Raw genomic sequence first — 13,237 nt, 5'->3', positions numbered from 1 at the left:
ATGGCACAGTAGGTAAAGCTTTTTGCCACCAAGCCTAGTGACTCAAGTTTCAATCTTGGATACACTGTGTGTATCCAAGGATACCATGATTAAAGCAAAGAACCAACTCCCAAGTTGTCCTCAGTTCTTCTTATGTGCCCAACAGCACATATACACATGCAATAAATAAAAAGAATTGCAATCTTTTTAAAAAGGCAGCTGAACTGCAAACTTCTAGTTTCTTTAGAAAGTTATGTCAAATGATGTTTTGCTGGGGCACACAGGTGAAAGGATGTCTTGCTAAAGCAGACACATGAAAGAATGTTTTCCTGAAGCAGACACAGGTGAAAGGATGTTTGCTATAATAAACACGTGAAAAGATGCTTGATGAAGGATAAATATGTCCCCACAGAAGTGGGAGACGAGCATTGGTTCGGTTTGCTGTGCCTCCTTATCCTTCGCTAACACACATTATCGGTTTGCCTTCCATGACGTGGCCAAGCTCCATTTGTGGTAACACTGCCATTGAGAGAAGCTCGACAAAGAACTGCTGGTGAACTCCCTGCTGCTTCAGCGGCCCCGGGCTGCAGTTTCCAGCTGGTGTCTGCCTGCGGAGAGGACTGGACTGCTGACAAAGACTGAGCTCACTCGTTCCCAAAGAACTACTGCTGAACAGGACCACTTCCCTCACATCCTAATAACTTTCCCACTGCCTCTGCTGGGTGGTGGGCTAGAGAGGTTGAACATTTATTAAAACAGGCTGCAAAAAATTTATGGCTACAGGCAGCCTTTAAGTGCTGAGTTTCAAGCCAGACTTCCTGCTCCTTCATGTTTCCATGCCTTTTCTTTTTTTCTTTTTTTAATCTGGCACTGGAATTTGCACTGAGGCCCCGTCTGTAGCAGTCTCCCATTCTCCCTTGTGTGGTTCCTTCTTACATCACCAGAAGCTACAGATAGCTTCATTGCAAAAAAGATAAGGCATGTGTGGCAGCTCAGCCTTCAATCCCATCACTCGCCACTGATGCAGAGCGTTGCTGCAAGTTCTAGGTCAGCTTGGTCTTCAGTGACGCCCTCTCAGAACACCAAACCCAAGCCCAACTCAAGACAGACAGTGGTATGTCTTCAAGATTCCTCCCTCAGAAAACAAACACCAATATAATTTCACAACAAAAATCACATTATTTATTTACAAAGGCCAGGGCTTTTGTTGGGAGTAGGAGGGGAAGGGAAGGCATGACTGAACTGCTTGGGACCCTTCCCACCTGGAGCAGGATGCCATTCTTACCCCCATCCCTCAGCCAGGGCTCCTCCAAGTACCTGAACCACAAGAGGAGAGAGCTTCCTTGGTACTCCAGTTGAGCAAAGCCCAATTCCATACCAAAGGAAGGAAAGAGGTGCCTTCCCACCTCTCCTCAAATAAAACTTTTTGGCCTAGGGGAAACCAGCAAAGAACTGAAAGGCAGGAACTCTGGAAGAGAAATCTCACTATTCTTTCACCAAGGAGGCAATGGTGGCCAGGGTATCAGTCAGACCCATTATCGCTAGGAGAATTACTCAATATGTTTCTGGTTCCCCAGTACCCAGAGGCCCAGGGACCCAGCTCCCTCAATGCTATATTCTTCTACTAGATTGACCCTTGTACCTACTCATCTCTGTTGACAAAGTTGTGAACCAGAAATCAACAAAGAACACACACCTCCCCAACTTGCACGTATGCACATATACAGATTTTCTACAGTGCTGAGAAACCCTATCAGATCTTTTGGAGAATAGGGCTCAAAATCCTGGTGCCTGAAGCCTAGGCTCATGGGAATATGTATGTGAGCTCACGTATGTTTGGAAACAATGGAGCCCATCTGATTCCTTGTGGGTCACACTGTTCAGCTTTGTTGAGCTCCTTTCTTCAGTTCAAAGTCCGTTAGTCTCTCTCCTTCTGTGAGGCCTGAACCTGGCTTCTCCACCATGAAATCTATTGGTGTTTCTAGACTGTATTTGTCAAGTCCAGCTTCCAGGCTGTCTCCCTCAGTCCCTGCTTCCAAGAACTCTCAGCGGTTGCTCTTAGGCAGCAGTCCTCGCTGGTCTTGTTTGATCTTGATCATCCTGCCCAGGGTGCTGACTCACACTCCCTCTGAACAGAAGGACAGGTATCTTTTTCCCTGCCTCAGAGTCCCAAAGGGAGCCCATGGAAGAGTGCTGGATGAACAGTATAGGGGTAGAGAAAGAAAACCACAGTTTCACCAGTGCTTGGCCAAAGAGTGAAATTCAAACTGGTTGGGCTGAGGTGAGGGAGGGAGAGGAGGAGAAAATGTAAGGCAAGCTAAACTCTAGTGGTACTGATGGAAGACTTTCGGTTAGCCAGGCAGGGTCCTCCTCTCAGTCCCTTGGAGAAGACTGCATGTTGCCAAGGTACTTGTGGGCAAGGAGGTGTGGCCAACTGACACACTGTGCACACTAGATAGCTCTGCTGCAAGAGGACCAGGAGAGATTTCATGAGACAGCAAACAAATCAAAATCCTTGGACAGAGCTATGGGTTGGGCACACGCCTCGGCCACAGGGGTCAAAGAAGACAGGCTATAGAAGGTGGGGCTTCACAGAGGAGCCAAGGCTGGCGCTGAGAGGTGGGGAAGGCAGGAGGCACAGGCCAAGAGATCAGGAGAGCTGGGAGCCCAGGAGCCTCTCGATAGCCGCATTGATGTCCCCTCCTGTGGCGATCAGGGCCTGTAGGTTGGCCTCACGGTTGACAAAGCCCATGGAGTTGAGTTGTTCCAGCTGCTGTTGAAATCTCACTTCTGGCATCGGCACCTGGAGGAGGCAGGACTTGGCAAGTGGGCATAGACCCATTCTAGGGCTAGTCCTCTTCTTCCTTCCTTTTTGAGAATGTTTTGCTATGTAGCCCAGGCTGACCTAAAACTTGCAATTCTCTTGCCTCAGCCTCCTGAGTACTGGGATTATAGGCATGAACACTGTGCCTGCCTCCTACAGGGACAGTTTGAACTTGAGTGTTTACATAATACCAGCAGGTCCCTAATTCCCCATAATCAAGGATGACCCTTGTATCCACTGCTGTCATCCTGCCTGCAGATCTCCCCACCCCCACCCCCCCAGCCTCATGCTTGGAGTGAAGAAAAGTGAATTGCAAATGAAAGACAGGGAGCCTACTTCCCAAGTTAGTAAATAACTGTAACAATAAGACAGATGATATTTTTGTTAAACTTTCCAAGTCCCTGGTGGGTCTGTGTCAGCTTGTTCCTAAATGCTTTCCAGATGCTAAGAGATGCTTCAAAAGACCCGTGCTGGGATAAAGTTTTGGTTAAGGGCACTGGTTACTCTTCCAGAGGCCCCAGTTTTGATTCCTAGCATTTACACAGGGCCTTACAACTGTCTGTAACTCTAGTTTCCAGGGATCAGGTACCTCTTCTGGCCTCTGTGGGCACTAGGCACATACTTCCTACCCAGACACACATGCAGGCAAAAACACCCATAGATATAAATAAAAATAAAAAAACTGAGAGGCTGGGCATGGTGCCACACACCTTTAGTCCCAACACTCAGGAGGCAAGAAGCAGGCAGATCTCTGACTTCAAGGCTAGCCTGGACTACAAATTGAGTTCCAGGACAACCAGGGCTATTATACAGAAAAATCTGTTTCAAAAAACTAAGAAATAGGCTACATAGAGAAACCATGTCTCAGAAAAAAAAAAGGAAAAAAATTCTAATGCTGGGCTGGGTATGTATGTAGCATGCACACGTGTAAGTGCAAACATACAGCCCAGAGCAGTGCAACAGTCAGACAGGATGTCTGCTAGACACACCCTCCTGACAGTCTTCACATATACTGCCAGAGGAAAGGTCAGAGGAGAGTCCCAGGAAAGAAAGAACACGTGTGATTTTTTTTAACCCACCAAGAACAAAATTACTAACAGAACACAAGCCTTTTCTTTCCCACATCCTTCTATAACTCTCCCCTGGGAATGCTTTCCCGTGGGATGTGTGGAAAGCACCAGGCTTGACCATGAGCAAGAGGTCACGATGAGCAAGAGGAAAGGCAGGGCTCACTGCTCACCTGACTAGGGACATATGGAAGTGTGGCCTTGCCTCGGGCCTCACAGGCCCCACACTGTCAGAGCCCTTCTTGCTGTTTCTCAGTCAAAGAATTTGTACTGTATTAGCCTCAGAGATCAACCTGGCTAGAATTTACACAACCTCCTAGAATTTACACAAGCATTTGTAGAATAGTCCAGAAGTTTCCAGAAGAATCACAGAGGCAGAGGTCAGAGATGCCAAGTCACCTCTATACCGACCTAAGGTCCTGGCCTTTTCTTCTCAGCATCCACTAGCTATGTAGTGAGCAGCCAGCTAGCCTCTTTGCCCCTGGCTTCCCCATCAGTACCATACTGATGCCGTGACGGCATGGTACCAAGCGAGTGCTGAGTGCCATCACTATTCTTACCCTACTTTAAAGCATGTGGTGGCACATGCCTTTAATCCCAGCACTCAGGAGGAAGAGGCAGGTGGATCTCTGAGTTGGAGGCCAGCAGAGGGAGTTCCAGGACAGTGAGGGCTATACAGAGAAACCTTGTCTTGAAAAAAATTTAAGTAAAAAGAATCTCCAGAAACCCCACTTGAGAACACTTGCCCAAAGCTAACAAGTGGCAGACCAGGCCCTATAGCCAGGTCCACCTCCCACAAGGCCTGTGAGGCTGCCTGTACTGCACTACTGCCCTTGACGCTGCTCAGGATGCCACAGCCCTGTGTACCTGCGAGTTCCCACTTCCGGACAACAGTTGGATCATCTGCTGCATGAGTTGTTGCTGGGCATTGGAACCCGAATTAGAAGGAGATGTGGCTGGCATGCCAGGGGAGGAAGTGGGGGCCTCTCCTGAAGATCCAGAGTTGCTGCCTGCCAGAGGTACTGAGGTCCGGGGTGTCCCAAAGGAGCCAAGGCTGGAGGCAGGAAAAAAAACCAAGAGTTAGGAGACGGCAGTGCTGGACAAGGTGGGAAATGGACATGGAGGGCAATGCTTGTAATCTGGGGACTTGGGAGATTGAGATAAGAGGACCACAAGCTTGAGGGAAGCCTGGGCTATAAAAGGGAGGGAGATTTGGTCGAAAGAAAAAGAATGGAAATGTGAGATCCAGAAGGAAAAATAGTAGGAACAAACAGAAAAAGCAGACCCAGCCCAAGGTATGTGTGTGTGTGTGTGTATGTGTGTTAAAGAGGAAGAGAAAACCTTAATGCCCACCAATGCTCCTTACCTGGGTACCAGCCCAGGGGCTTCTGTCTGCAGGGTCTGCAGTCCCTGCTGGATCTGCAGCAAGGCCTGCATGGCCCGGGGATTGGTGAGGATGGAGAGAGACTCTGGGTTCTGCATCTGTTGGGAGACAAGCAGAGAAGGCAACAGGAGAAGCAGGAAAGAGCCAGTAAGCTACAGCTGGGGCCTGTCTGTCACCTTAACTCTAGCCATGGGGCTTCCAGGTCCCCCTCTGTGAACCTCACTCACCTGCTGCAGAAATACAGGGAGCTGCAGGCGGAGCTGCTCCTGAAGTTGTGGGTTCCCCGCAAACAGCGGCACATTCACCATCATCTGCATGAGTGAAGGGGGTAGGGAGGCCTGGGTCATCTGACCCTGAGAAGTACCCCACAGGGCAGACCCTTCTTGGAACTCCCACTATGTAGGGAATCTGACCAGCACTTCCAGAAAGTCCGTGTGGGACAGTGACAAGAAATGGGCCTGTGCGCTGAGCAAGAAACTGCAGCAGGAGTCAGCCTGAGTCTGTCAGTCACCAGAGCTACCACTTTAAGTCTATAGGGTGTCCCATGTGCCATGCTGAGCTCCTGCAATCCTCCATCCCAGTAGGGAAGGAGCTGTGGCTGCCACCACTTACAGAGATGGGGAGGTTAAACAACTTGCTTAGCTCACATAGCTGTGACAGGGCAGAACTTGGAGTAGGAACCTAGGCAGCCTGGCCCCAGAGTGCTTCAGTGCCAGTGCAAACTGCTCCCTCGTGGGGACCCTCTCCCCAGAAACACTTCCTTCAGCAGTTTCATACCTGAGCAGCAAAGTCAGGGTTCTGGGCGAGCGTCTGCATCATGGTTCGCATGTAAGGGGCTGAGATGACGTTCTGCATCAGCTGGGGGTTTTCAGAAATCTGCTGGAGGAGCGCCTGCATTTCTGGGCTATTGAACATCCCTAGAACAAAGAGGCAGAGACAAAACAGGAAGAAAGGGGTCCAAATGGAAACCAGACACCTCACTCGATCTACCTTACTTCAGACACTGAGTGGTCAGAAAACAGAGAGGCCACGGTCAAATAGGCACCTAAGCACCATGATGTGGGGCCAGGTGCTCCTTGCTCTGAGGTTAGCCTACACTGATTTATCCTGGACTTGTCCCATCAATTTGGCTAAGGGCTAACTGGCTAGAAACCAAGTCTGAGTTATGTCCCTTTGGATTGTGCCTGCAATGAGCTCAGACAGTGTGAGCTGGAAAGAGCTAAACACTGTGGAAAGCGATGGCTTTTACACCTGCCTTGGCAGCAGACACCTGCTTCCCAACCCTAACCCCACTCAGGAACTGCAATGGTGCAGCTGAAGTCTGGACAGGAGACATGGAGCTGTTCCTGAGGGGTTTTCCCCTCTCCTGGAGATGGTCCAGATCCCAACACTTAGAAATAGTGTTTAAGCCACAGGTCAAGAGCTAGTCTTCCCTTAGAAAATAAGGGAACTGGAGCATGTTAAGGGGAAAGGACTTTCCCAATTGAAGTATCTCCCAGAGTGCAGGGAAATCACGAACCAGAGCCTGTCCCATTGTCCTGTCACAGTGCAGACTTCTCTGGGCTCAGCAGTGTGTAAGCTATATGCACCCTGCACATCTTTCTCACAGCTGCCACCTCTGGATGTGTCCCGATTCTTCTGCAACCCCTCCCCCTAATCCTCATCTCCCACCCTGACCCATTTACACTGGATGGTACCAGACCCATTAGTGGAGCTGGGAGGTGTGGCCTGGTTTATTCATGAGCCATTACTTAGGTCTCATACCAGGGATACAGGACATGGTCAGAACAAGTCTTCCTCCTGTGAAGGGCAGGGCCATCACCCCAGGCTGCTGAGTCCTTCTCTAGCTTTAATTCAGGCTCACCTGTTTTCAATACACTGGAGCAGTATGGACCCCATTTAGTCCTGGGGCAGAAGGGCTGCCCTGGTGTGACCCCACTAAGCTCCTTCCACCCTAGGACATACCTGACCCCAGGCTAGCCGCATTGATCCCAAAGGGGTTCGAGACTGTCGGGTGCACCTGGCTGGTCCCCGATCCTCCGGTGCCCTCCCCACCGGACCCGGGGGCCTGGGAGGTGGGGGGCGAGGGGCTCCAGGGGTTAGGGAGGGGCTCTCGATTTTCAGTCCGAAGAGGCGGGGAGGATGAGCTGTCGGAGTTCCCGGCCAGGGAAGAGAAGGGATTGTTGCCAAACTGGGAGGAGGGAAAGGTTTTGGGTTAAGGACTGTAACAAATGAGGGACAAGGGGGAGGCTTCCTCTCTGCTCGCTCCTAAGAGCCTCCCCTCCCCAGGGAAAGGAGACAGGGCAAACATCTTCACATAGTCTCTGTTCTCAAGGACTAGCTCCACCCTCACCTGACCCTGCAGAGGGCGCTGGCTGAGGCTAGTGATTGGCAGCCAAAGTCCTCAGGAACCTGCCTTCTCCTTTGCTTATGCTCAGGGTGGGCTTCTGTGTTCTACTGTAACCCACAGATGTCCACACGAGTCTTTTCCTTTTGTGGTGAGGTATTTTAGCTCTTGGAGTAGTTAAAGGGCAGAGGAGATGTCAGACTCACCTTTTTATCCTCAGCCCTGATAATAGCAGGAGTTCAGGAATGGCTAGCTTTGTGGATGCAGGTTCTCAGGCCTGGCTCTCATTTGACCCCGATCTGTCCCAGTTCCCTCTTTCCCTGCTTACTTCAGCCTAATCTTAACTCCTAGAACTCTCTTCTTCACTTCCAAGGTCCCCTGAGAGGCACCTAAGCCATCCATGCATGTCATGATGGTACCCCAAGGGCTCTGGCTAAGGATTCCCTTTTTTAGGTTTTCTCCATTCCCCGTCCTTTGGAGGGATTCCCTAGTCTACCTCCCACACCCCCAAAGACCACTCAGGACTGTATCTCATCAGATGGCATGTTGCCCAAAGGTAGCACCAAACCTCTTCCCTCCATCCCTCTAACAACCAGGAACCCGTATGCCCAGGGGGCCATGTGTGCCGAGCAGTTCTAGACCCTCCTTCACTTGCTCAGTTTTAGAAACTCACTTAAGACCTGTGCAAAAGGGAGACAGCTGGGCAGTTTAGCCCCTCCCACCTATCCTGTTAGTCAAAGCGGGTCACATGATCTCAGTTAACCAATCACCTTCTGAGCTGTGGGTCCTTGGCTTCAACAGATGCCCATTTCGATAACCAGCTGGTCTCACAAACCACAGCTGTAATCTTTACTGCCATTTCAGATCTCACATTCCTGTAGTCGGTCTAGTGTGTCTACTCCTTCAGTTCTTAGCTTGCTGTTCTTCCTGGTGGCCCAAAGATTAGATCTCCTTTCTTGAATTACCAGAGGTGACCACCCTGGCCATTTATTGAGCACCTACTGCATGCCTGGCATATTTATTCTACTATAATATCCTTCTAATATAGCAGTTCTCAAACATGTGGTCCTATGACCCCCTGAAAGATGAGAAAGTTTTCATATCTCCATAAAATGTCAATTTGCTCTTTCCATTTACTCTAATGAAAGCTGTGTATGTAGCAGGGGACAGTCATCAGAATGAATAGACAAGCACACTGTCTTACAGTGTCAGACATTAACAATATCTGGCCTGGCAGTGGTGGCGCAAGCCTTTAATCCCAGCACTCGGGAGGCAGAGGCAGGCAGATTTCTGAGTTCGAGGCCAGCCTGGTCTACAGAGTGAGTTCCAGGACAGCCAGGGCTATAAAGAGAAACCCTGTCTCAAAGACAAAAAAAAAAAGTCACATTTTCTTCTAAGTTCTCTCTTTCTCTCTCACCACACCCAGATCTCAGCTTTAATTTCTGACAATGAATATTGGTGGGTTCAACCCACAAAACCAAAAATTTCTTTAGGGCCCTCTATTAACTTTTGTATGTTTGTTTTTTATAGTTCATGTAGCCCAGGCTAGCCTTGAACTTTTAATCCTCCTGCTTCTATGTCTAGAGTAACGGGATTACAGGAATGTACGCACCTTTTTCTGGGAGTGTGGGGTGGGGCAGTGTCTCACCAGGAACCTGTCTTGTAGACCAGACTAGCTCAAACCTCTACTCCCTGTCTCTGAGAGCTGCGGTCACAGGTGTGTGCTCCTAGCTCAGCTCATCCTCTATAATTTTTTGGAGTGTAATTGGGTCCTGAAACCAAAAGTGTAAGAGCCCTGGCTGTAATGGGTAATCTCTACTGTGACAGTGACAGAGTGACTCAGGAGACCACTGAAACTCACAGTGCTAGAGAACGGACAAGAGGGCAGACGGACAGTCGGGATGCCAAATGCTTTCTTCTTTTAGCAAAACCAGGGTTGTTTATGTTTTACTGTGCGTAGAATTAGCTGGAGTGCTTTTGTCTTTCTCAACTATTCGGTTTGGTTTGGTTTTGGAGACAGTATCACGTATCTCAAGATAGCCATGACCTTGGCCTCTGGGATTACAGAGCACACAGCTGTGCCCGGGTTTAGTGTTACAGGGGCTCAAACCCAGGGCCTTGTGCATGTCAGACAAGCAATCTACCAGCTGAGCTACTTTATTAATTTGGGACAGAATTTCATGTAGTTCAGGCTGACCTTGAACTCCAGATCCTCCTAAATACTGGGACTACAGATATGAGACACCACGCCCCACATTCATAAAGCTGGTTTGTTCTCTTTAGTGGTGCTAGAAGCTGTCCCTGGGCCTCACATGTACCAGGGAACAATATTCTCCACTTACAAAGCATTTTTCAAAATGTACACTCTATGGAGCTGGAGAGATGGCTCAGTGGTTAAGAGCACCAGTTACTCTTCCTAAGGAGCCGAGTTTCTTTGTCAGCACTCATATACATGGTGGCTCAGAACCATCTGTAACTCCAGTTTCAGAGGATCTGACCCTTTCTTCTGACCTCCACAGGCACTGCATGCATACGGTACACAGATAAATATGTAGACAAAATATCTATACATATAAAAATAAATAACTTTTTTTTTTAAGCACCATGGTGCCACATCCCAACAATTGGGAAGCCAACTTGGGAGTATTTCATGTTCTGGAATGCCTTGATCTGTATAGTGAGACCTTGTCTTGAAAATATAAAAACAAAAACAGGGCTCACACCAAAAAAAAAACAAAAAAACAAACAAAAAAAAAAAAACAAAAAGGGCCGGGCGGTGGTGGCGCACGCCTTTAATCCCAGCACTTGGGAGGCAGAGGCAGGAGGATTTCTGAGTTCGAGGCCAGCCTGGTCTACAGAGTGAGTTCCAGGACAGCCCGGGCTACACAGAAAAACCCTGTCTCGAAAAACCAAAAAAAAAAAAAAAAAACAACAAAAAAAAAAAAACAGGGCTCACTGAGCATTTACTCAAAGTGGAAGGAGGAGGATCTCTGAGACCAACCTGGTTTACATGGAGAGTTCCAGGCCAGCCAGGGCTACATAGTGAGAACTGTCTCAAAACCAAACAAATCAAAAGCCTGCAGAAACTAACCAGCAGACTAAGTAGGGTTTAGAACGCCATTATTAATAAGTCCCCCCAAGTGATTTGGATGCAGGTGAACCATGGATATATCTGAGATATATAACTATACTGGTATACAGTACATACATACAAATATAAAATATATATATATACATATATGTACTTAATATGTGTGTGTATGTATATGTGTGTATATATATACACACACACACTGTAGTTTTTGACCCCAGGTCAGCTCCCCAGCCTTAGAGCCTTTGAGCCTCTGGTGCAAGCGTTCATCAAGAACAATGCTATGTTCCTCGGACACCATCTTACCTACTTCCCTAAGGATCTCTGTAATATTCTGCCCCCATCAAGTTGGCTGTCCCTGGCTCTGCACTACTGGAAATGCCTTCAAGCCAAGGCCCACCCAACAGGAGACTGGACAAGTAAGTATAGAAAGCACTGGGGCATGCCTAGGTTGGGAATAGGGAATCCTGAACCCAGCCAGCCCTCCTGTTGCTTGCCTCCTGGCCCCACCTGTTCCCGGGCAGCAGTGAACATGGGCTCCTGGATGTCCGTGTACATGCGGCGGAGGGCATTATACCCTCCCGGGACACTTTCCAGGTTGCTGAGGGCCCGGTCCTGGTTCCGCATCATTTCTTGCATCATGGCTGGGTTACGAGCAAGCTCCATTGTCTGGTGAAGGGAAAAATATGAGATGGGCCCTGGAACCAGAGGAACACCAAGCTAGGAGAAGGGGCCTGAGGAGGGAGTCTGCACACGGGATGCAGGAACCTCTCAGTGGTGGCAGGGAGCAGAGCAAATGCCCTCCACTGTAATCTGGGCTTGATCCTTGCTTCCCTGTGGCTTTTTTGAACTGAGGGACAGTGTTCCCAGATGGAGTTAGGCAGTAATTTCCATCTCTCAGGCTCAGGGAACCCCTAGAGGTGTCAGACAGCATAAGAAAATGGGGGTGTGAAGAGGCACTGGGTACAACCCCCAAGCGCCTGGAACTGTACCTGTTCCATAGAGATGACTCAATAAATATGCATTGGATGATAAACTGGATGACCAGAGTCCTGAGAGGGTAGCCATATCAGTCTAGTAAGACGACTTAGAAGATGGGAACAGAGTAGGGCAGAGAGAATTCCAAGGAAGAGGAGTAAAAAATAGAAAGCTTTTCTTTACTAGCTTTATGATATCCTTAAAGCTTGACCCTGAGAGCAACTACATGATCTAGAATTGAAGTCACACTCTGCTCACAGTGACCATCCCAAGTAAGTGTTCCTGTCTGCCTTCTGTGAATAGGGAAACGGGGTCAGGGAGGATCACAGACCTGCGGCCCCCGAACACCCAGGAGTAAACTGTGCAAACAGGTTTCTAGGCCAGGTCTCAGCAAACCACACTGTTAGTCCTGGTAAATCAAACTGGGTAGGAAAGGATTCCGCCTGGGCAGCCTCTAATCCCAACTTCTGCTTCTTCAGCCAACCTGAACTATCTGCAACACTGAGGATGAGGGCTGTCGTCTTTAGAGCTGATGGCTCACTCTAAGGACCTGTTGGCAGACTCAGGTCTCCACAACTCCAGCCTGTCTTCTAGTAAATGCCTTTAGTCCCATCACTCAGAAGGCAGAGAGGCAGGAGGATCTCTGTGAGTTGACATCAGCCTAGTCTATACAGGGAGTTCCAGGACAGTCAGAGGTACATAGAGACACTGTTGTAGTAAGAACTCTGGAATTTTGGTTTCTTTAGAAAACACAGAAATAGCCAGGTGGTGGTGGGGTGGGGAGCAGAAGCAGGTGGATCTCTGGGTTCAAGGTCAACCTGATCTAAACAGTGAGTTCCAAGACAAACGAGGGCTACACAAAGAAACCCTGTCTCAAAAAACTAAAACTACCACCACCACCAAAAAACAAGAACAACAAAAGCCACAGAAATATAAGAATGTTTTGGTTTTAATCCCATGTGGGGGATGTGGGGCTGCTTCTCAGCAGCTGCCTATGATTTGCCCCATGCTCTAGCAGAGGTGTAAGGTTTTGCCAGCTGCAGATAGTTTCTGCTATTGTGTGATGTTTGGAATTCTGGGACCTTTTCAGAGGGTATATAAATGTGAGGACCCTAAGAAGTGGGGTGGGTGGTTGTTGATCATTCAGACATTGTTTGTGGTTTATTAGTAGTCATGGTCAAAGAAGACACAAGAAGAAAGAAATTAGATTCACAGATCTTTCTCTCCCCCACCCCTCGCTCATCTGTCATTCTCTTCTATTTAGTGATAGGGGTAAAATAGGTGGTGGTGGTGGTGGGGAGAAAACAAGATAGCAAAGACCAGCTATAAGCAAAGAAGAAACAAGAAGAAAAATTAAATTTATAAATCAATATCTCTTTCTCCCCTCTATTCTTTTTTTTCTCTCATATCTAATGATAGGGAATAAAAGTGGGGTACAGAGGGAGTGGGAGTGGGGGTGGGAGGGGATAAGGAGAGAGAAAAGGAAAACCCACCAAATAGAAAAGTCTAGCCATACTTTGTCTAAAAAATAATTTTTTTTTTCTTTTCTTTTTTTTTTTTTTTTTTT

At 48.4% G+C, this 13,237-nt stretch overlaps 1 protein-coding gene across 1 annotated transcript in view; it reads right to left on the bottom strand.

The window, feature by feature from the left end:
- Positions 1-1,135: 1,135 nt before the first annotated feature.
- The window catches only part of Ubqln4 (ubiquilin 4), a 15,827-nt gene continuing 3,725 nt past the window's right edge, over positions 1,136-13,237 (bottom strand). Inside the window, exons 5-11 of the mRNA XM_028753244.1 lie at positions 11,203-11,361; positions 7,220-7,445; positions 6,032-6,171; positions 5,482-5,565; positions 5,237-5,352; positions 4,738-4,924; positions 1,136-2,782 (exon numbers count right to left, since the gene is read on the bottom strand). Coding sequence (XP_028609077.1) covers positions 2,630-2,782; positions 4,738-4,924; positions 5,237-5,352; positions 5,482-5,565; positions 6,032-6,171; positions 7,220-7,445; positions 11,203-11,361 — 1,065 coding nt within the window. The 3' untranslated portion in view covers positions 1,136-2,629. The remainder of the gene's footprint in view (positions 2,783-4,737; positions 4,925-5,236; positions 5,353-5,481; positions 5,566-6,031; positions 6,172-7,219; positions 7,446-11,202; positions 11,362-13,237) is intronic.

Source organism: Grammomys surdaster, unplaced genomic scaffold, assembly GCF_004785775.1.
Source record: "Grammomys surdaster isolate TR1022 unplaced genomic scaffold, NIH_TR_1.0 125946, whole genome shotgun sequence".
NCBI classification, from domain to species: Eukaryota; Metazoa; Chordata; class Mammalia; order Rodentia; family Muridae; genus Grammomys; species Grammomys surdaster.
This window is presented reverse-complemented; position numbering and strand designations above follow the sequence as displayed.